Genomic DNA, 24394 nt, shown 5'->3' with positions numbered 1-24394 from the left:
TGGACATGAAAGGCCTCTCTAATGAAGACAAACACACACACACACGCACACGCACATGCACGACAGGTCGACACAGAAGGCCTCTCTGACTGAGCATAAGTGTTGTCTGTAAATGGAAACTGCCTGGCAACATTAGGTCCTCTGTGTGGGTCTGGAGCAACATGCAAACGGACAACAGAGAAGGAACTACACACACCCACACAAAACAGACAGACAGGCAGTATGCACACAAACACACATATGCACACACACACACACACACACACACACACACACACACACACACACACACACACACACACACACACACACACACACACACACACACACACACACACACACACACACACACACACACACACACATGTTTGTTACCAGGACTTCTTCCTACTTCGTCCCAACAGACTCTGGTTCTTCCCAACAGTCTCTGGTTCTTCCCAACAGACTCTGGTTTGTCCCAACAGACTCTGGTTCTTCCTAACATACTCTGGTTCTTCCCAACATACTCTGGTTCTTCCCAACAGACTCTGGTTCTTCCCAACAGACTCTGGTTCTTCCTAACAGACTCTGGTTCTTCCCAACAGACTCTGGTTCTTCCCAACAGTCTCTGGTTCTTCCCAACAGACTCTGGTTCGTCCCAACAGACTCTGGTTCTTCCTAACAGACTCTGGTTCTTCCCAACATACTCTGGTTCTTCCCAACAGACTCTGGTTCTTCCCAACAGACTGGTTCTTCCTAACAGACTCTGGTTCTTCCCAACAGACTCTGGTTCTTAATAACAGATTCTGGTTCTTCCCAACATACTCTGGTTTTTCCTAACAGACTCTGGTTATTCCCAACAGACTCTGGTTCTTCCTAACAGACTCTGCTTCTTCCCAACAGAATCTGGTTTTTCCCAACCATTTCGTACCGCAGATGCTGATTTAAACTGCTCTTACCTTTGACGTTCAACAGAGTGTATGTACAATGCGCCTGTCTGACCATAAATCCTGTAGGTGAGCACTGTGATGCTCCACCTGACTGTAGCTCTCTGAGTGTTTTGACATTACAGCACCCTGCCTCAGCCTGCACATTCTGCCTCACCCTGCCTCAGCATGCACATTCTGCCTCACCCTGCCTCAGCCTGCACATTCTGCCTCACCCTGCCTCAGCATGCACATTCTGCCTCACCCTGCCTCAGCCTGCACATTCTGCCTCACCCTGCCTCAGCCTGCACATTCTGCCTCACCTGCCTCAGCCTGCACATTCTGCCTCACCCTGCCTCAGTCTGCACATTGTGCCTCACCCTGTCTCAGTCTGCACATTCTGCCTCACCCTGCATCAGTCTGCACCTTCTGCCTCACCCTGCCTCACCCTGCCTCATTCTGCCTCATTCTGCCTCACCCTGCCTCAGTCTGCACCTTCTGCCTCACCCTGCCTCAGTCTGCACATTCTGCCTCAGCCTGCACATTCTGCCTCACATTGCCTCGGTCTGCACATTCTGCCTCACCCTGCCTCAGTCTGCACATTCTGCCTCACCCTGCATCAGTCTGCACATTCTGCCTCACCCTGCATCAGTCTGCATCTTCTGCCTCACCCTGCCTCAGTCTGCACCTTCTGCCTCACCCTGCCTCACCCTGCCTCATTCTGCCTCATTCTCCCTCACCCTGCCTCAGTCTGCACCCTCTGCCTCACCCTGCCTCAGTCTGCACATTCTGCCTCAGCCTGCACATTCTGCCTCACCTTGCCTCGGTCTGCACATTCTGCCTCACCCTGCCTCATTCTGCCTCACCCTGCCTCAGTCTGCACATTCTGCCTCACCCTGCCTCAGTCTTTACCTTCTGCCTCAGCCTGCACATTCTGCCTCACCTTGCCTCGGTCTGCACATTCTGCCTCACCCTGCCTCAGTCTGCACATTCTGCCTCACTCTGCATCAGTCTGCACATTCTGCCTCACCCTGCATCAGTCTGCACATTCTGCCTCACCCTGCCTCACCCTGCCTCATTCTGCCTCATTCTGCCTCACCCTGCCTCACTCTGCAACTTCTGCCTCACCCTGCCTCAGTCTGCACATTCTGGCTCACCCTGCCTCATTCTGCCTCACCCTGCCTCATTCTGCCTCATTCTGCCTCATCTTGCCTCAGTCTGCACCTTCTGCCTCACCCTGCCTCAGTCTGCACCTTCTGCCTCACCCTGACTCATTCTGCCTCATTCTGCCTCAACCTGCCCCAACCTGCCTCATTCTGCCTCACCCTGCCTCATTCTGCCTCACCCTGCCTCATTCTGCCTCACCCTGCCTCATTCTGCCTCACCCTGCCTCACCCAGCCTCAGTCTGCAGGCGATGCACTTCACTTCCTAAGTGGTTAGAGGAGACTGGAGAGTGAGTCATACTATACACACACACACACACACACACACACACACTAAAGCCTCCAAGTAAGCCTGATGGGCCTCCTCTAACATTCACACAACCTCAGACAACCTGAAAGGACAAGTTTAACCCCCCCCCCCCACAAATGTGATATATTTTTCATTAGACACAGTTCTTTAACAAAAAAAAGGTACTTTATGTCCGTTTTCCTCTCACTCAACCCCCCCCCCCCCACAACCCTCCCCCCCCCCACACACTCACCCGTTGTCACAAACAACCCTTCCCGAAAATATGACGTTAAATTAACCTCCTTTGATAGGATAGGAAAGAATAATCGTTATGTGGTCTGTGATTTCTCATAAGTTCCTGCCCTTTGCTTCTCTAAATGTTCTGAGGCATACAATAAACTCTGATTGAACTCTACAAGCAACCCCCCAACCCCTTCCCAAACACACACACACACACACACATGCACACACACACAGACACAGATGTGCACACACACACACACACAACTTACACACATTCAGACACAGACGTACACACACACACATACACACACACACACACACACACACATTGAGACACAGACGTGCACACACTCCCCGCACCCCCCCCCCCCCCCCCCCTCTCAGCCGCAGTTTACCCCAGCAGACTGGCAGCTCTCTCTCTCAGCCGCAGTTTACCCCCTACCTACTTCCAGTAATCTACCTCATCCAGTAATCTACCTACATCCAGTAATCTACCTACATCCAGTAATCTACCTACTTCCAGTAATCTACCTCATCCAGTAATCTACCTACATCCAGTAATCTTCCTACATCCAGTAATCTACCTACATCCAGTAATCTACCTACTTCCAGTAATCTACCTACATCCAGTAATCTACCTACTTCCAGTAATCTACCTCATCCAGTAATCTACCTACATCCAGTAATCTACCTACATCCAGTAATCTACCTACTTCCAGTAATCTACCTACATCCAGTAATCTACCTACTTCCAGTAATCTACCTACATCCAGTAATCTACCTACTTCCAGTGATATACCTACTTCCAGTAATCTACCTCATCCAGTAATCTACCTAAATACAGTAATATACCTACTCCGATATCAACCTAGGTCCAGTAATCTACCTTCTCCGTCCAGCTACATTCAGTCATCTAGCTACTCCGTCTAGCTACTTCCAGTAATCTACCTACTCCGTCTACCTTCTTCCAGTAATCTAGCTACTCTGTCTACCTTCTTCCAGTAATCTACCTTCTCCGTCCAGCTACATTCAGTCATCTAGCTACTCCGTCTACCTACATTCAGTTATCTAGCTACTCCGTCTACCTACATTCAGTAATCTAGCTACTCTGTCTAGCTACTTCCAGTAATCTATCTACTCCGTCTACCTTCTTCCAGTAATCTAGCTACTCCGTCTACCTTCTTCCAGTAATCTAGCTACTCCATCTAGCTACTTCCAGTAATCTAGCTACTCCGTCTACCTTCTTCCAGTAATCTAGCTACTCCGTCTAGCTACTTCCAGTAATCTAGCTACTCCGTCTACCTTCTTCCAATAATCTAGCTACTCCGTCTACCTTCTTCCAGTAATCTAGCTACTCCGTCTAGCTACTTCCAGTAATCTATCTACTCCGTCTACCTTCTTCCAGTAATCTAGCTACTCCGTCTACCTTCTTCCAGTAATCTAGCTACTCCGTCTAGCTACTTCCAGTAATCTAGCTACTCCATCTACCTTCTTCCAGTAATCTAGCTACTCCGTCTAGCTACTTCCAGTAATCTAGCTACTCCGTCTACCTTCTTCCAGTAATCAACCTACTACCTACACTAGCTCCAGATGTGGAGAAGATAACAACAGCAGTGCTGTGCAGAGCGTGTGTCTACGTGCCCGTGTGTGTCTACATGCCCGTGTGTGTGTCTACGTGCCCGTGTGTGTGTCTACTTGCCCGTGTGTGTGTCTACTTGCCCGTGTGTGTGTCTACGTGCCCGTGTGTGTGTCTACGTGCCCGTGTGTGTGTCTACGTGCCCGTGTGTGTGTCTACGTGCCCGTGTGTGTGTCTACGTGCCCGTGCGTGTGTCTACGTGCCCATGCGTGTGTCTACGTGCCCGTGCGTGTGTCTACGTGCCCGTGTGTGTGTCTACGTGCCCGTGTGTGTGTCTACGTGCCCGTGCGTGTGTTTAGTGCAGCGGGAGAAAGGTATTCAACTGAATGGAAGTAGGAGGGCCTCCCTATCCAGAACCACATCCAGATTGGTTGCACTGATAAGGAGCATATAGCTTTAAAGCTTCAAAGTTGGCGTTATTTCTGCTTAAATTAGTCCGTTACTGAATGCTGACACGATGGAAAATGAAGGAGGAAAAACCGTGATGGTAATATCACAATTAAGATCCTACAGATTTGAGGGTAAGGTTGAAGCACGGAATGTATTAGACAATAGAGACCCTTCTGTTCTTTCCCTGCCTTTCCCCTCATCCATCCTCCATTATAGTTATTAAAGTTACTAGTTCCACAGATGTTTTTTTTTTTTTACTTTACACAACTTTTCGGGTTAAAGTGTTACCTGACTTAAAATGTTTAGTTGCCCCAAACTAGTTGCCTCCAACTTGAGAAAACTTAGGCAAAAAGTCAGTCAACGTAAAATGATGTGTTTGCTCATCTTGTCTCATACAGTACCAGTCAAAAGTGTGGACACACCTACTCATTCAGTGTTTTTTTGTTTTGTTTTTTTACTATTTTCTACCTTGTAGAATAATAGTGAAGACATCAAAACTATGAAATAACACACATTTATTTAACTAGGTAAGTCAGTTAAGAACAAATTCTTATTTACAATGACGGCCTAGGAACAGTGGGTTAACTGGCCTAGGAACAGTGGGTTAACTGCCTTGTTCAGGGGTAGAACTACAGATTTTTTTACCTTGTCAGCTCGGGGATTCAGTCTAGCAAACTTTCGGTTACTGGCCCAACGCTCTAACCACTAGGCTACCTGCCGCTACATATGGAATCATGTAGAAACCAGTGTTCAACAAATGTCCAACAAATCAAAATATATTTATATTTGAGATTCTTGAAAGTAGCCACCCGTTGCCTTGATGACAGCTAAGCACACTCTTGGCATTCTCTCAACCAGCTTCATGAGGTGGAATGTGTTTCAATTCACAAGTGTGCCTTGTTAAAAGTTAATTTGTGGAATTTCTTTCCTTCTTAATGTGTTTGAGCCAATCAGTTGTGTTGTGACAAGGTAGGGGTGGTATACAGAAGATAGCCCTATTTGGTAAAATACGAAGTCCATATTATGGCAAAAACAGCTCAAATAAGAAAAGAAAAATGACAATCCATCGTTACTTCCAGACATGAAGCTCAGTCAATCCGGGAACATTTCAAGAACTTTTATAGTTTCCTCAAGTGCAATCGCAAAAACCATCAAGCGCTATGATGAAATTGGCTCTCCTGAGGACCGCCACAGAAAAGGAAGACCCAGAGTTACCTCTACTGCAGAGGATAAGTTCATTAGAGTTAACTGCACCTCAGATTTCAGCCCAAATAAATGCTTCACAGAGTTGAAGTAACAGACACAACATCAACTGTTCAGAGAAGACTGTGTGAATCAGGCCTTCATGGTCGCATTCCTGCAAAGAAACCACTACTAAAAGGACACCAATAATAAAAAGAGACTTGCTTGGGGCAAGAAACATGAGCAATGGACATTAGACCGGTGGAAATCTGTGCTTTGGTCTGATGAGTCCAAATTTGAGATTTTTGGTTCGCCGTGAGACAATTAAAAGTTTTTAAATTCAGGTAACACTTTGATCAAAAAGTTCAGTAAATTAACAAGTCTGTGGAACCAGTTACTTAATAATAATTCGTTGAAACAACTAGATTTTTTTTTTTTTTACAGTGATACCTCCATTTCCCGTCCTGCTCTTCCTCCATCTCACCCCTAACTCTTGTAGGTCCTGGGAAACCAAAACAGTTTGGTAATTGAATGGTGCTTCAAAGAACTGTATGTCAGAGACTAATGATGCTCTTTAGACTGATACTGTTCCATAGAAGGTTCCTTAAGGTCCAACTACACACAGTACAAAAACTCAGTTCGCTACAGGAGAGTATTTAGTCTCCTATCTAATGTTACCATGGCTCGTCCTACTGCTGCTTGCTAATAGGCAGGTGTGTGTGTGTGTGTGTGTGTGTGTGTGTGTGGTCAGATGATTGTCTAGTCCTGTTTAGCTCACAAGTGGCTAGACCTCAGTGCCGTGCGGTGCAGGTCCAGCAGACAGCGCATCAGTGCGACAAGTGTGTGTGTGTGTTAACTGACTGACTGATTAGAACCAAACAGATTACTGACTGTCTGACTTGAACCAAACAGACCCAAACAAACTACTGACTGACTAGAACCAAACAGACCAAAACAAACTACTGACTGACTAGAACCAAACAGACCAAAACAAACTACTGACAGACTGATTGACTAGAACCAAACAAATTACTGACTGACTGATTAGAAGTAAACAGACCAAAACAAACTACTGACTGACTGACTAGAACCAAACAAACTACTGACAGACTGACTGACTAGAACCAAACAAACTACTGACTGTGTCACGGCCGTTAAAAGAACTGGACCAAGGTGCAGCTTGGTGAGCGTACATTTTCTCTTTTATTGCTGGATGCTCCGGACTGGAGACCGTCGTTGCTGGAGGCTCCGGACTGGAGACGGTCGTCGCTGGAGGCCCTGGACTGGAGACGGTCGTCGCTGGAGGCTCCGGAGTGGAGGCTGTCGTTGTAGGCTCCGGATTGGAGGCTGTCATTGGAGGCTTCGTGCCATGGATAATCACTGGAGGCTTCGTGCCCTGGATCATCACTGGAGGTTTCGTGCCCTGAATCATCACTGGAGGCTTCTTGTCCTGGATCATCACTGGAGGCTTCTTGTCCTGGATCATCACTGGAGGCTTCGTGCCATGGATCATCATTGGAGGCTTTGTGCCATGGATCATCACTGGAGGCTTCCTGCCATGACTACTCACTAGAGGCTTCGTGCCATGGATCATCACTGGAGGCTTCGTGCCCTTGATCATCACTGAAGGTTTCGTGCCCTGAATCATCACTGGAGGCTTCTTGTCCTGAATCATCACTGGAGGCTTCTTGCCATGGATCATCACTGGAAGCTTTGTGCAATGTATCATCACTGGAGGGAGGAGACGTATGGGCAGTCTGGTACGTGGAGCTGCGACAGGGCTCACCAGGCTGGAGAGACATACAGGAGGCCCTGTCCTTGGCAGAGGCACCGGATACACTGGGCCGTGGAGGCGCACTGGCGGTCTCGAGCTAGGAGCCTGCACAACCCGTCCTGGCTGGATGGTTATTTTGGCGGGCGTTGTACTGGTCAGGCACCATGTTATGCGGTGGTGCGCACGGTGTCTCCAGTACGCGTTCAGGCACAGGACGCACTGGGCTGTGCAGATGCACTGGATACACAGTGCGCAGAGCCGGCGCAGGATATCCTGGGCCGTAGAGACGTACTGGAGGTCTGGAGAGCAGGGCTGGCACCATTCGTCCTGGCTGGATGCTCACCCTATCCCGGCAGATGCGGGGAGGTGGGATGTATCGCACCGGGCTAAGAACGCGTACTGGAGACACCGTGCGCACCACCGCATAACATGGTGCCTGACCAGTACAACGCCCGCCACGGTAAGCACGGGGAGTTGGCTCAGGTCTCCAACCCGACTCTGCCACACTCCCCGTGTGCCACCCCCCAAAAAAGGTGTTTGGGCTGCCTCTCGGGCTTCCTTGCTAGCTGTGTTCGTCTCGCCAACTCCATTCTCCGGTATCCCTCTTCGCACTGCTCCATAGAATCCCAGGCGGGCTCTGGCACTCTCCCTGGGATGACCGACCACCTCTCTAACTCCTCCCAGGTTGTCTCATACCTCTGACCATGCTGCTTGGTCCTTTGGTGGTGGGAAGTTCTGTCACGGCCGTTAAAAGAACTAGACCAAGGTGCAGCGTGGTGAGCAGGCGGGAGGGGGGACAGGCGGTTGGGGGGGACATTATCTCTTTTATTCGAAATGACGCCAACAAAACAAACTGTGAAGCTTAAGGCTATGTGCCATCAAACAAAGTTAACGTCCCACAAAAAAGGGTACCTAAGTATGGTTTGCAATCAGAGACAACGATAGCTGTCCCTGATTGAGCACCATACCCGGCCAAAACATAGAAATAGAAAATCATAGAAACACAAAACATAGAATTCCCACCCCAACTCACGCCCTGACCAAACCAAAATAGAGACATAAAAAGGATCTCTAAGGTCAGGGTGTGACAGACTGACTGACTAGAACCAAACAAACTACTGACTGACTAGAACCAAACAAACTACTGACTGACTAGAACAAAACAAACCTAAACAAACCACTGACTGACTGACTAGAACCAAATAAACTATGGACTAACTGACTAGAACCAAACAGACCCAAACAAACTACTTACTGACTGACTGACTCAATGTCTTAGACCACATTGAGTTATACACAAAGACTAAGGGCTAGATTAAATCTACCCCCTCCCGCTTTAAGGCTATTTATCTTTTTAAATCAATATTTCCTCATTCACAAGACCACATTCACGGTAAATGCTACATATGACGGCTTAATCGAAAGCGACCTTTAAATATCAATCTCGCTATAACGCGGATCTTCCGTGGTCCGTATTGAATCTAGGCCCAAGGCTGAAAACAAAGCAGAGCTGAACCACACGGACTAACAACCCAACGAAGCTTTCCCTCTCAGACAGATCACAAACTGATTGGAGTAAGAATATACAATACAGAACTTTATAGTATTATTTTTCCTGAACATACACCCAACCCCAAGTGAAAGTTACTTTGAGGACACCAGAAACCTCTTAAACACATCTCTCAGCTGCCGTCTGATGCATTTCAGATGGTTTAAGTTGGAATAGCTCCTCCCAAATGCTGAAGAACCTGGAGTAGAGGAAGTGACAGCAGTTAAAGGGGCAATCTGCTGTTTTGGACTGTTTACCCTCAAAACATGGTTGAAAACTGTAATTTCTCGGTCCTTGCATCCATAGTGCCCGTCTATGAATTTGAGATTGGTTACATTTCTCTAGCCTAATCCTTCAGCTTTTTACTGAAATAGTGGCGGGGAGGGCACTTTGTTATTGTTTAAAGTGTAGATTAGCCCCTTAAAGCATGGTGTTACACAGGGCACAAAGGCTTGTAGTGTGTCTCATTCTGAGGAAATGTTTCAGTCAGGGGGTAGGTGCCCCCCCTTAGCCTAATGACCCTGAGCACACAACAAAGACAGCGCTGATGTGTTTGCAGTTTGCACGGTCAATCCAGTGTATGTGTGTGTGCGTGTGTGCTACATGTGTGCGCGTGTATGTGTGCGTGTGTGCGTGTGTGCGTGTGTGTGCGTGTGTGTGTGTGTGTGTGTGTGTGTGTGTGTGTGCCTAGCAGGTGTGGAATAAAACATGTTTGAAAGTTTGGCAGGGGGAAACAGTTAGTCCGTTATTTTCAGGGGGTCAGGGGGAAGGGGGGTCAGGGGGTCAGGTGGTCGGCTACGAAGGCGGTTGGGGGGACAGGTGGTTGGGGGGGACAGGCAGTTGGGGGGGGCAGGCGGTTGGGGGGGACAGGCGGTTGGGGGGGACATGCTGTTGGGGGGACCGGCAGATGGGGGGGACAGGCGGTTGGGGGGGACATGCTGTTGGGGGGACAGGCGGTTGGGGGGGACAGGCGGTTGGGGGGGACAGGCGGATGGGGGGGACAGGCGGTTGGGGGTGACAGGCGGATGGGGGGGGACATGCTGTTGGGGGGACAGGCGGATGGGGGGGACAGGCAAATGGGGGGGACAGGCGGTTGGGAGGGACAGGCGGTTTGGGGGCTAAAAGAGCTTTAAATTAATTTTGTTGCTTTTAATGAAATTTTGAAGAATTGGAGAGTTCAGTTTTCTGCGCAGACAGTGACTAGTCCCACACCAATTAAAGACACCATTATCCAAATAATTGGATGTTGCCATCAACTCAATCCAAAGTCTCATCATAAATCTTGAAACAAAAAGAGACCAGTAGGAAACCATGCTCTTTTTAATGGGTGGACAGCCCAGTAGGACACCATGCTCTTTTTAATGGGTGGTCAGCCCAGTAGGAAACCATGCTCTTTTTAATGGGTGGACAGCCCAGTAGGAACCATGCTCTTTTTAATGGGTGGACAGCCCAGTAGGAAACCATGCTATTTTTAATGGGTGGACAGCCCAGTTGGAAACCATGCTTTTTTTAATGGGTGGACAGCCCACTAGGAAACCATGCTAATTTTAATGGGTGGACAGCCCAGTTGGAAACCAGTAAACTGTCTGACCAACTGACAGCTGGAGCCACAGACAACAAACTCATTTTTTCAACACTTGTTTGTGTGTGTGGGGGGGGTTATTCATATTTGCTCCTTCACTGAAGTCATGTTGAATTTCAGCATTTTCAGTTTGTTTTGTGGTATGAGTTTGCTTAGAGATTACAGAGATTGTTGGATGGAACAGTCTGACCAAGCAATACGAGAGAGAGAATGAGAGCGAGAGAGAGAGAGAGAGAGCTGGGAAATATTAACTTGATTTCATGATGTGCATGATGAAACGATTGTTCCTTTGACTCAAATGGTTCTCCTCACGTCTTCTAACTGACTCCTTTAGAACACAATAGAATCTGGGCCGTAGAATAGAGTTGATCAAGAAATGTCACATCGTTATTTGGAATTGATGACAAGCTTGGCACACCTGTATTTGGGTTTCCACCATTTTTCTCTGCAGATCCTCTGAAGCTCTTTCAGGTTGGATAGGGAACGTCGCTGCACAGCTATTTTCAAGTCTCTCCAGAGATGTTGATCAGGTTCAAGACCGGGTCCTGGCTGGGCCTCTCAAGGACATTCAGAGACTTGTCTCGAAGCCACTCCTGCATTGTCTTGGCTGTGTGCTTAGGGTTGTTGTCCTGTTGGAAGGTGAACCTTCGCCCCAGTCTGAGATCCTGAGCACTCTACAGCAGGTTTTCATCAAGGATCTCTCTGTACTTTGCTCCATTCATTGTTCCCTCGATCCTGACTAGTCTCCCAGTCCCTGCCGCTGAAAAACACCCCAACAGCATGATGCTGCCACCACCATGCTTCACCGTAGGGGTGGTGCCAGGTTTCCTCCAGACGTGACGCTTGGCATTCAAACCAAATAGTTCAATCTTGGTTTCATCAGACCAGATAATCTTATATCCCATGGTCTGAGAGTCTTTAGGTGCCTTTTGGCAAACTTCAAGCGGGCTGTCATGTGCCTTCTTCTGAGGAGTGGCTTCAGTCTGGTTTTCCCTGACCAAGGACCTTGAGCTCAATTTCGAGTCTCATAGCAAAGGGTCTGAATACTTATGTAAATAAGGTATTTATGTTGATTTTTTTAATACCTTTGCTAAAATGTCTAAAAAACTGTTTTTGCTTTGCCATTATGGGATATTGTGTGTAGATTGTTGAGTTTTTTTTTTATTTAATCCATTTTGGAATCAGGCTGTAATGTAACAAAATGTGGAAAAAGCCACGGGATCTGAATACTTTTCGAAAGCACTGTATGTCATAGACACACTGTACAGTACACATCAAAACGTTTCTCAGGCCAGTGTTTTAATAAGGCATATTCAGGTGCCCACAATATCTAAGAGCTAGCGCCATTCATTGATAGATGTACTTGATGAAAAGATATTCACTTCTGTCTGACCTCTGACCTCTAACTTTCCTTTACCACAGCTGTGGGAGACCGTACATAAAGCTGAGCCATGGGGAGGGATCCATGGACAAAGGGGACAGGATACACCGGACAGGTACAACCATCCTTTTAACTGAGCTTCTCATCTCTGCCAGTGCTACCTTCCCCTTCCACACCACTACCGTTTACAAACTATTGAGCCGAGTACTGTACTCATGGACTCTTCTGTCCACTGGTTTTGCCAACCTTCTTCTATCGTTTAGCTTGTCATCTCTGCCAGTGTTACCTTTCCTTCCACATCATTGAGCCAAGCTGTATTGTACTGCTCTGGCCTGGTTATGCGTCCATCACAGGAACTGTGCTAGAGAGGACAATGATTGTATGAAATGGATACTCCTGTCCCAGAGTGGATATTACGTGTGTGTGTGTGCTTTGCAGCAGTGCTGAATGCTTTGCGGCAGGGTTGAAGGCTTTGCAGCAGTGATGAATGCTTTGTAGCAGTGTTTAATGCTTTGAAGCAGTGCTGAATGCTTTGTAGCAATATTGGATTCTTTGCAGCAGTGCTGAATGCTTTGTGGGAATCCTGTCTCCATGGTGAGACAATGACCATAGGAGTTAGTTGGGAGGACAACACAAGCAGATCTGATACCAGGCTGATCCTGTCTCACAACAGAGAGGTGTGATGTGTTTTGCAGCAGTGTTGAATGCGTTGAAGGTGTTGTCCCATCTCCATGGTAACGCTTTCTCTGTACCCCAATCAGAGGATCAGGTGGTGGCATCGTCAGACTACGACAGTACCCACGAGGCCAACCACAGCGACAGCAGCGACGTAGCGCCGACAGAGGAGGGGGACGCAGAAGGGGGCAAAAACACCCCCCAAAACCTCGTCATGCTACCTGCAGAGGTGAGAAACAGCCACAGCAACCATAGAGGTAGCTCTAGTTTTCTAGAGCCCTAGTTTTCACACTTCTAGGTCTAAATCTTTTAGGCCAGAGGTATTCAACCCTTACCCTACGAGGTCCGGGAATACTGCTGGTTTTCTGTTCCACCTGATAATTAATTGCACCAACCTTGTGTCCCAGGTGTAATTCAGTCCACGATTACAGGTGAATAATGATCAAATACAGTGGAGCTGGCTGTCTAGATTTGGATTTGAGGGTTATTATTGGCTTATTCCTCAGGCAGAGGCACAACCACCTCAGAAGACAAAAGTTAATTTCTTAACAACATGACATTCAGTGCACAGATTGGCACCACAAGCTGTCTATATCTGACCCCCTTATGACATGTGTATGTCCTACAGTAGATTGGCACAGACAGCCGTCTATGTCTGTCCCCCTTATGACATGTTGATGACATACAGTAGATTGGCACCACCAGCTGTCTATATCTGACCCCCTTATGACATGTGTATGTCCTACAGTAGATTGGCACCACCAGCCATCTATGTCTGACCCCCTTATGACATGTTGATGACCTACAGTAGATTGGCACCACCAGTCATCTATGTCTGACCCCCTTATGACATGTTTATGACCTACAGTAGATTGGCACCACCAGTCATCTATGTCTGACCCCCTTATGACATGTTTATGACCTACAGTAGATTGGCACCACCAGTCATCTATGTCTGACCCCCTTATGACATGTTGATGACATACAGTAGATTGGCACCACCAGCTGTCTATATCTGACCCCCTTATGACATGTTGATGACCTACAGTAGATTGGCACCACCAGCTGTCTATATCTGACCCCCTTATGACATGTTGATGACCTACAGTAGATTGGCACCACCAGCCATCTATGTCTGACCCCCTTATGACATGTTGATGACCTACAGTAGATTGGCACCACCAGTCATCTATGTCTGACCCCCTTATGACATGTTTATGACCTACAGTAGATTGGCACCACCAGTCATCTATGTCTGACCCCCTTATGACATGTTTATGACCTACAGTAGATTGGCACCACCAGTCATCTATGTCTGACCCCCTTATGACATCTTGATGACCTACAGTAGAGAGAGATAACATTTTCTGATATTTAATAAGACAATATAAAGGTTCATAAAGACATTATAAAGGCTTATAACATGTCTATGGCCTCTGTAGGAAAAGCCCCAGCTGGCCCCGGAGCCGTTAGTGATGGAGGACTTGGAGCCCCTAATGAGCCACCTCAACCAATGGAACTTCCCCATCTTCAGCTTGATGGAGAAGACCCAGGGCAAATGTGGCCGCATCCTCAGCCAGGTGAGACCCGCTACTGTACAGCCTAGTCAGGTGAGCTGTAACCAGGTGAGACCAGCTACTGTACAGTCTAGTCAGGTGAGATGTAACCAGGTGAGTTCAGTTATTGTACAGTCTAGTCCGGTGAGCTGTAACCAGGTGAGACCAGATACTGTACAGTCTAGTCAGGTAAGATGTAACCAGGTGAGGACAGCTACTGTACAGCCTAGTCAGGTGAGCTGTAACCAGGTGAGACCAGCTACTGTACAGTCTAGTCAGGTGAGATGTAACCAGGTGAGACCAGCTACTGTACAGCCTAGTCAGGTGAGATGTAACCAGGTGAGACCAGCTACTGTACAGCCTAGTCAGGTGCGCTGTAACCAGGTGAGACCAGATACTGTACAGCCTAGTCAGGTGAGATGTAACCAGGTGAGACCAGCTACTGTACAGCCTAGTCAGGTGAGATGTAACCAGGTGAGACCAGCTACTGTACAGCCTAGTCAGGTGAGATGTAACCAGGTGAAACCAGTTACTGTACAGTCTAGTTAGGTGAGATGTAACCAGGTGAGACAAGTTACTGTACAGGCTAGTTAGGTGAGATGTAACCAGGTGAGACCAGCTACTGTACAGTCTAGTCAGGTGAGATGTAACCAGGTGAGTCCAGTTACTGTACAGTCTAGTCAGGTGAGCTGTAACCAGGTGAGACCAGCTACTGTACAGCCTAGTCAGGTGAGACCAGCTACTGTACAGCCTAGTCAGGTGAGATGTAACCAGGTGAGACCAGCTACTGTACAGCCTGGTCAGGTGAGACCAGCTACTGTACAGCCTAGTCAGGTGAGATGTAACCAGGTGAGGACAGGTACTGTACAGTCTAGTCAGGTGAGATGTAACCAGGTGAGGACAGGTATTGTACAGTCTAGTCAGGTGAGATGTAACCAGGTGAGACCAGCTACTGTACAGCCTAGTCAGGTGAGCTGTAACCAGGTGAGGACAGGTACTGTACAGTCTAGTCAGGTGAGATGTAACCAGGTGAGACCAGATACTGTACAGTCTAGTCAGGTGAGATGTAACCAGGTGAGACCAGCTACTGTACAGTCTAGTCAGGTGAGCTGTAACCAGGTGAGACCAGCTACTGTACAGCCTAGTCAGGTGAGATGTAACCAGGTGAGACCAGCTACTGTACAGCCTAGTCAGGTGCGCTGTAACCAGGTGAGACCAGATACTGTACAGCCTAGTCAGGTGAGATGTAACCAGGTGAGACCAGCTACTGTACAGCCTAGTCAGGTGAGATGTAACCAGGTGAGACCAGCTACTGTACAGCCTAGTCAGGTGAGATGTAACCAGGTGAAACCAGTTACTGTACAGTCTAGTTAGGTGAGATGTAACCAGGTGAGACAAGTTACTGTACAGGCTAGTTAGGTGAGATGTAACCAGGTGAGACCAGCTACTGTACAGCCTAGTCAGGTGAGCAGTAACCAGGTGAGACCAGATACTGTACAGTCTAGTCAGGTGAGATGTAACCGGGTGAGACCGCTACTGTACAGTCTAGTCAGGTGAGCTGTAACCAGGTGAGACAAGTTACTGTACAGTCTAGTTAGGTGAGATGTAACCAGGTGAGACAAGTTACTGTACAGGCTAGTTAGGTGAGATGTAACCAGGTGAGACCAGCTACTGTACAGCCTAGTCAGGTGAGCAGTAACCAGGTGAGACCAGATATTGTACAGTCTAGTCAGGTGAGATGTAACCAGGTGAGACAAGCTACTGTACAGTCTAGTCAGGTGAGCTGTAACCAGGTGAGACCAGCTACTGTACAGCCTAGTCAGGTGAGATGTAACCAGGTGAGACAAGCTACTGTACAGTCTAGTCAGGTGAGCTGTAACCAGGTGAGACCAGCTACTGTACAGCCTAGTCAGGTGAGATGTAACAAGGTGAGACCAGCTACTGTACAGCCTAGTCAGGTGAGCAGTAACCAGGTGAGACCAGCTACTGTACAGCCTAGTCAGGTGAGATGTAACCAGGTGAGACCAGCTACTGTACAGCCTAGTCAGGTGCGCTGTAACCAGGTGAGACCAGATACTGTACAGTCTAGTCAGGTGAGACCAGCTACTGTACAGCCTAGTCAGGTGAGATGTAACCAGGTGAGACCAGTTACTGTACAGTCTAGTCAGGTGAAATGTAAACAGGTGAGACCAGCTACTGTCCAGTCTAGTCAGGTGAGCTGTAACCAGGTGAGACCAGCTACTGTACAGCCTAGTCAGGTGAGATGTAACCAGGTGAGACCAGCTACTGTACAACCTAGTCAGGTGAGCTGTAACCAGGTGAGGACAGGTACTGTACAGTCTAGTCAGGTGAGATGTAACCAGGTGAGACCAGATACTGTACAGTCTAGTCAGGTGAGATGTAACCAGGTGAGACCAGCTACTGTACAGTCTAGTCAGGTGAGCTGTAACCAGGTGAGACCAGCTACTGTACAGCCTAGTCAGGTGAGATGTAACCAGGTGAGACCAGCTACTTTACAGCCTAGTCTGGTGCTCTGTAACCAGGTGAGACCAGATACTGTACAGCCTAGTCAGGTGAGATGAAACCAGGTGAGACCAGCTACTGTACAGCCCAGTCAAGTGAGATGTAACCAGGTGAAACCAGTTACTGTACAGTCTAGTTAGGTGAGATGTAAACAGGTGAGACCAGCTACTGTCCAGTCTAGTCAGGTGAGACCAGCTACTGTACAGCCCAGTCAAGTGAGATGTAACCAGGTGAAACCAGTTACTGTACAGTCTAGTTAGGTGAGATGTAAACAGGTGAGACCAGCTACTGTCCAGTCTAGTCAGGTGAGACCAGCTACTGTACAGCCTAGTCAGGTGAGATGTAACCAGGTGAGACCAGTTACTGTACAGTCTAGTCAGGTGAAATGTAAACAGGTGAGACCAGCTACTGTCCAGTCTAGTCAGGTGAGCTGTAACCAGGTGAGACCAGCTACTGTACAGCCTAGTCAGGTGAGCTGTAACCAGGTGAGGACAGGTACTGTACAGCCTAGTCAGGTGAGATGTAACCAGGTGAGACCAGATACTGTACAGTCTAGTCAGGTGAGATGTAACCAGGTGATACCAGCTACTGTACAGTCTAGTCAGGTGAGCTGTAACCAGGTGAGACCAGCTACTGTGCAGCCTAGTCAGGTGAGATGTAACCAGGTGAGACCAGCTACTGTACAGCCTAGTCAGGTGCGCTGTAACCAGGTGAGACCAGATACTGTACAGCCTAGTCACGTGAGATGTAACCAGGTGAGACCAGCTACTGTACAGCCTAGTCAGGTGAGATGTAACCAGGTGAGACCAGCTACTGTACAGCCTAGTCAGGTGAGATGTAACCAGGTGAGACCAGTTACTGTACAGTCTAGTCAGGTGAAATGTAAACAGGTGAGACCAGCTACTGTCCAGTCTAGTCAGGTGAGATGTAACCAGGTGAGACCAGCTACTGTACAGCCCAGTCAAGTGAGATGTAACCAGGTGAAACCAGTTACTGTACAGTCTAGTTAGGTGAGATGTAAACAGGTGAGACCAGCTACTGTCCAGTCTAGTCAGGTGAGACCAGCTACTGTACAGCCTAGTCAGGTGAGATGTAACCAGGTGAGACCAGTTACTGTACAGTCTAGTCAGGTGAAATGTAAACAGGTGAGACCAGCTACTGTCCAGTCTAGTCAGGTGAGCTGTAACCAGGTGAGACCAGCTACTGTACAGCCTAGTCAGGTGAGCTGTAACCAGGTGAGGACAGGTACTGTACAGCCTAGTCAGGTGAGATGTAACCAGGTGAGACCAGATACTGTACAGTCTAGTCAGGTGAGATGTAACCAGGTGATACCAGCTACTGTACAGTCTAGTCAGGTGAGCTGTAACCAGGTGAGACCAGCTACTGTACAGCCTAGTCAGGTGAGATGTAACCAGGTGAGACCAGCTACTGTACAGCCTAGTCAGGTGCGCTGTAACCAGGTGAGACCAGATACTGTACAGCCTAGTCAGGTGAGATGTAACCAGGTGAGACCAGCTACTGTACAGCCTAGTCAGGTGAGATGTAACCAGGTGAGACCAGCTACTGTACAGCCTAGTCAGGTGAGATGCAACCAGGTGAGACCAGTTACTGTACAGTCTAGTCAGGTGAAATGTAAACAGGTGAGACCAGCTACTGTCCAGTCTAGTCAGGTGAGACCAGCTACTGTACAGCCTAGTCAGGTGAGATGTAACCAGGTGAGACCAGTTACTGTACAGTCTAGTCAGGTGAAATGTAAACAGGTGAGACCAGCTACTGTCCAGTCTAGTCAGGTGAGCTGTAACCAGGTGAGGACAGGTACTGTACAGTCTAGTCAGGTGAGATGTAACCAGATGAGGACAGGTACTGTGCAGTCTAGTCAGGTGAGCTGTAACCAGGTGAGGACAGGTTAGAATAGTTCATCTTCAGCCATGGAAACATTCTCAGCCAGGTGAGAGAAACAACCAATTAGACAGGCTGATGGTCAACCATCTATCATTTAGCAGGCACTGTGTCAATCAATGTGTTTGTCTGGTGAGTATCTGATTGGTTGTTTGAGACAGAAGCGGTATCCTCGAGGTTAGAGAAGTGGGCAGGTAACTGGTGGGTTGCCGGTTCGAACCCTATGAGTTGCGTGCAAGGAAATCTACAGGGAGTGATCCGGCAGCCGGAGGGTTCCCAACTTCAATATCTCTGCATACTACTGTCGTTGTGCCCTTGAGCAAGGCACTCTACCCCTAAGTGTTTCAGTGGTGCTACATTGCTCCCAGTCTGTGATGTGTGTCAGGTTGGATGCAGTCACAGAATAAATTAAGAATATCTGTACAGTTAAAGCGAGGGTTGAGACGTCTATGAGAATGAGGCTGTCTATAAAGCCCATAGACCATTCAGTGTCAAATCAAAGAGTCTGTCTGAAGGGTGAGAATGTGATTGGTTCGGTGAGCTCTCTAACTCTCTGTGTTCGTTCCAGGTCTCTCACAGGCTTTTTGAAGACACAGGCCTATTTGAGACCTTCAAGATCCCGGTTCACGAATTCATGAACTACTTCCATGCTTTGGAGAATGGCTACAGAGACATACCATGTAAGAACCTGTTTTAACTTAATGACTCTGCTCTCTTATAAGCTCCTGTTTTACCTTAATGACTCTGTATTGCAGACACAGATTAAGCCTAGTAGAGTACATTTTTAGTGCAGCAGTTTAGACTTAATCTGTGTCCGGGAAACTGTCCCTTATTGTTTTACGTTTGTTTTCCTTAGTATATTGAAGTTGAGTTAAAAGTGTCATACCATCAGTATTCCACAAGAGGGCGATGTTACATCATTTTTCTATCAACTCTCCATTAACACTAGTTTACGGTACAATCTCTCCATATCCTTTTCACTCTACAGCAGAAACAGAAACAGTGTGGCCTAGTGGAAGTTATCACTACTGAGATGTCTCATATTCTCTCCCTTTCGCTCTCTAGTCTTGGTAAATATATTGAATTGTACCAATTATTATTTATTTTTTTAAATCAATCCAGATCACAACAGAATCCACGCTACAGACGTTCTCCATGCTGTCTGGTACCTCACTACCCAGGCCGTACCAGGTCTGCCCAGCCTCATCACTGACCATTGCTCTGCCAGCGACTCAGGTGGGTGCCAGGGTTGAACTGACTTACCTAGTTAAATAAAAGGTTAAATAAAAAATGTAATGAAAAAAATTAATAAGTGACTTGAATTACAAGCCAGTCTAATTGAATCATCATGGCTCTTGCTTGATTTGGCATCAGGAGATTGAAACGTTATTAATTGATAACTTGAATTTTGACTCTATTAGAAGACAACCAATTGTTTGTTTTCTCCTGTGTTTAATATAACACCATTATGTTAGTTATGGTTGTCAACTTGAGTAAGATTTAGTTTAGATTTAGTCAAGTATATTTAATAATAGATTGCTATGTCAAGACTCTTATAATAGAATTGGTAACAATCAGATTAAACTTTGGCCCTTTGTTTAATTCGGCCTTTACCTACCATCTCTAGTTACTGTTTTGTAAGTCGTCTCATTAAGATCAACATGTTTGTTACAGTCACGCCAACGCTCTCAGCTGTTCTTATCAGACTGGGGGCTCAGCGTCTGGCGGCATCCCAAATGGAACCATATTCCCTTTTATAGTGCACTACTTTTAGTCAAAACTAGTGCACTACTTTTAGTCAAAACTAGTGCACTACTTTTAGTCAAAACTAGTGCACTATAAAAGGTAATATGGTTCCATTTGGGATGCCGTCTCTGAGTACCCAAATACTATTTGAAGTTCAGCGATGCATGAGCGGGCATGAAATTGCAACCAGATTAAAGTTCTCCCAACCCCAGATTTTCATAACCTAATTTATAACCTAATTTATAAGCTTTAGTGCCCCAAACTCTTTGATCCGAGCAGAAGTGGATTTAGAGGTTGAGAGTTTGGGACCTTTGGGGGAGCTTGCTGGTACACTTTTCACACTACTGAGCCAAACCACGGTTTAGCACATTTCAGCACATTTCAGCCACCATAGTGCTGGATAGGACAATGTAAAAAGAAACTACCTGAGCCGGTACAGTGTGGTTCAGGTTGGAACTATGGTGTGAATCAGACATGGTAGTAGACTGTTATTACACTCCTCTCCCTGTCCCTCTCCATCTCCCTCTACCTCTACCTCTACCTCTACCTCTCCCTCTCCCTCTCCCTCTCCCTCCCCCTCTACCTCTCCCTCTACCTCTACCTCTCCCTCTCCCTCTACCTCTACCTCTACCTCTGTCTCACTCTTTCTCCTTGGCTCTCCCAGACTCTGACAGTGGCATCACGCACAGTCACATGGGCTACCTGGTGTCGAAGACCTACAGCGTGTCGGAGGATGGGTATGGTTGCCTGTCGGGGCTCATCCCAGCCCTGGAGCTCATGGCTCTCTACGTAGCAGCAGCCATGCATGACTACGACCACCCTGGCAGGACTAACGCCTTCCTGGTGGCCACAAGTGCACCACAGGTACACCACTTCTCTGTCAAAGCACTTCCGGCTCAAGTGAAAAAAAATAAAAAATCTTCAGGGTCATATGTTGAACTGTTGTCTGCAGGGAGAGCAGAGATTTTATTTTAGGGATAAGGAAAATAGTGGTACAACATTGAAAAGTACTCGGATTGCTGTTGTTATGTGTTGTGGAACTGTATGGGTAGATCTCTGACCAGGTTAGAATTTAACAGGACCACAACAGGACTAATCCTCTCGCATCCTATCTTCCCCTCTCCAGGCAGTGTTGTATAACGACAGGTCGGTGCTCGAGAACCACCACGCCGCCTCTGCCTGGAATCTGTTCATGTCCCGTCCGGAGTATAACTTCCTCGTCAACTTGGACCACGTGGAGTTCAAACGCTTTCGCTTCCTGGTCATAGAGGCCATTCTTGCCACTGACCTCAAGAAACACTTTGACTTCCTGGCAGAGTTCAATGCCAAGGTAAAAAAACAATGAATCAATCAATGAATTTAAGTCACAGACCCGTAAGTAAACCTGTGTATTTCATTTTGAGTGTAAGAGCTCTTCAGCTATTGTAGCATGTTGTATGTGAGAGTTCTACTGCCTAACCCCTGGGTTTTTGTAGTGCGGGTTTGTCTTGCTCTCACCTCTGCACTGCATAATCCACACGCCCTCATTACAGCTCACTCTCTGTCCACATTGGTCTGTTACACTATCGCAATAGCAGAGTCAAACGTAAGTGTTCTAGAACATTTGTTAGATATTATTTTTTTTAAAGGCTTTTGAGGAACAGTATTATGTGTGCCAGTACATTTCTGGACCTTAAATATCCTCATTATATTCTCGTTAACTTAACTAACCCATACGAATAGAAGGCTCTAACCCGCAGCTTTTCAGGAAATCATATTTGCAGTCTGAATTATGCTACTACCATTGGTCGGGACTAAGCCTTTCCACTGTTCAGCAGTGAAGCCTTTCCACTGTTCAGCAGTGAAGCCTTCCCACTGTTCTGCAGTGAAGCCTTTCCACTGTTCAGCAGTGAAGCCTTTCCACTGTGCTGCAGTGAAGCCTTTCCACTGTTCAGCAGTGAAGCCTTTCCACTGTTCTGCAGTGAAGCCTTCCCACTGTTCAGCAGTGAAGCCTTTCCACTGTGCTGCAGTGAAGCCTTTCCACTGTGCTGCAGTGAAGCCTTTCCACTGTTCTGCAGTGAAGCCTTCCCACTGTTCAGCAGTGAAGCCTTTCCACTGTTCTGCAGTGAAGCCTTCCCACTGTTCAGCAGTGAAGCCTTTCCACTGTTCTGCAGTGAAGCCTTCCCACTGTTCAGCAGTGAAGCCTTTCCACTGTTCAGCAGTGAAGCCTTTCCACTGTGCTGCAGTGAAGCCTTTCCACTGTGCTGCAGTGAAGCCTTCCCACTGTTCAGCAGTGAATCCTTCCCACTGTTCAGCAGTGAAGCCTTTCCACTGTGCTGCAGTGAAGCCTTTCCACTGTTCTGCAGTGAAGCTGGTGGCAGTTAGGCACTGCCAGTTATACAACAGATTGCTGTCCTTCCACTAACGCTAACAGTGTTACGCCCATTCAGTGTGTGTGTGTGTGTGTGTGTGTGTGTGTGTGCTCGCCAGTAAAGCAATGTTGTGTCCTTCACGCTGGCTCTGTTGTACCACAAAGCCACTCTCTCACACACACACACACACACACACACACACACACACACACACACACACACACACACACACACACACACCTTGTACTCATTTCCCCTCCAATTCTTAGAAACCAAATCAAGCTTTCTCTGAAAAGGCCCATTGAATTAGCTGTTGATGTAGCTGCTCCTACGCTCAGGGGTTATGGCATTAGCATAAGAAGAAGAAGCTTGCAGGAGTCTGCTCTGTGTGTGTGTGTGTGTGTGTGTGTGTGTGTGTGTGTGTGTGTGTGTGTGTGTGTGTGTGTGTGCGTGTGCGTGTGTGTGTGTGAGAGAGAGGCTTTGTTGTACAACAGAGCCAGCGTGAAAGACACAACACTGCTCTGTTGGCTTTAGTGGTGCACACACACACACACACACACACACTGAATGGGCGTAACACTTTCAAAGATTATAGTTTTTTCTTTGTATTGTCTTTTACCAGATCTATTGTGTTATATTCTCCTACAATCCTTTCACATTTCCACAAACTTCAAAGAGTTTCCTTTCAAATGGTACCAAGAATATGCAAATTCGAGATTCAGGGCCTGAGCTACAGGCAGTTAAATTTTGGTCCTGAGCTACAGGCAGTTAGATTTGGGTCCTGAGCTACAGGCAGTTAGATTTGGGTCCTGAGCTACAGGCAGTTAGATTTGGGTCCTGAGCTACAGGCAGTTAGATTTGGGTCCTGAGCTACAGGCAGTTAGATTTGGGTCTTGAGCTACGGGCAGTTAGATTTGGGTCCTGAGCTACAGGCAGTTAGATTTGGGTCCTGAGCTACAGGCAGTTAGATTTGGGTCCTGAGCTACAGGCAGTTAGATTTGGGTCCTGAGCTACAGGCAGTTAGATTTGGGTCCTGAGCTACAGGCAGTTAGATTTGGGTCTTGAGCTACGGGCAGTTAGATTTGGGTCCTGAGCTACAGGCAGTTAGATTTGGGTCCTGAGCTACAGGCAGTTAGATTTGGGTCTTGAGCTACAGGCAGTTAGATTTGGGTCCTGAGCTACAGGCAGTTAGATTTGGGTCCTGAGCTACGGGCAGTTAGATTTGGGTCCTGAGCTACAGGCAGTTAAATTTGGGTCCTGAGCTACAGGCAGTTAGATTTGGGTCCTGAGCTACGGGCAGTTAGATTTGGGTCCTGAGCTACAGGCAGTTAAATTTGGGTATGTAATTTTAGGCCAAAACAGAAAAAAAGGGGCGGATCCTTAAGAGGTTTTTAAAGAGCAACAAGAAAATAACGAGGATATATACAGGGGGCCGGTACAGAGTCAATGTGGAGGCTATATACAGGGAGTACCGGTACAGAGTCAATGTGGAGGCTATATACAGGGGGTACCGGTACAGAGTCAATGTGGAGGCTATATACAGGGAGTA

At 47.4% G+C, this 24394-nt stretch overlaps 1 protein-coding gene across 1 annotated transcript in view; it reads left to right on the top strand.

The window, feature by feature from the left end:
* The window catches only part of LOC110502509 (cGMP-inhibited 3',5'-cyclic phosphodiesterase A), a 239896-nt gene that overhangs the window by 202412 nt on the left and 13090 nt on the right, over positions 1-24394 (top strand). Inside the window, exons 6-12 of the mRNA XM_036960080.1 lie at positions 12137-12210; positions 12857-12999; positions 14213-14350; positions 19317-19428; positions 19871-19984; positions 21159-21358; positions 21621-21824. Of these exons, the coding sequence (XP_036815975.1) occupies positions 12137-12210; positions 12857-12999; positions 14213-14350; positions 19317-19428; positions 19871-19984; positions 21159-21358; positions 21621-21824 (985 nt within the window). The remainder of the gene's footprint in view (positions 1-12136; positions 12211-12856; positions 13000-14212; positions 14351-19316; positions 19429-19870; positions 19985-21158; positions 21359-21620; positions 21825-24394) is intronic.

This window comes from Oncorhynchus mykiss, chromosome 2 (genome assembly GCF_013265735.2).
Source record: "Oncorhynchus mykiss isolate Arlee chromosome 2, USDA_OmykA_1.1, whole genome shotgun sequence".
NCBI classification, from domain to species: domain Eukaryota; kingdom Metazoa; phylum Chordata; class Actinopteri; order Salmoniformes; family Salmonidae; genus Oncorhynchus; species Oncorhynchus mykiss.
The sequence above is the reverse complement of the archived record's forward strand: the minus strand, read 5'-3'. Positions and strand labels throughout refer to the sequence as shown.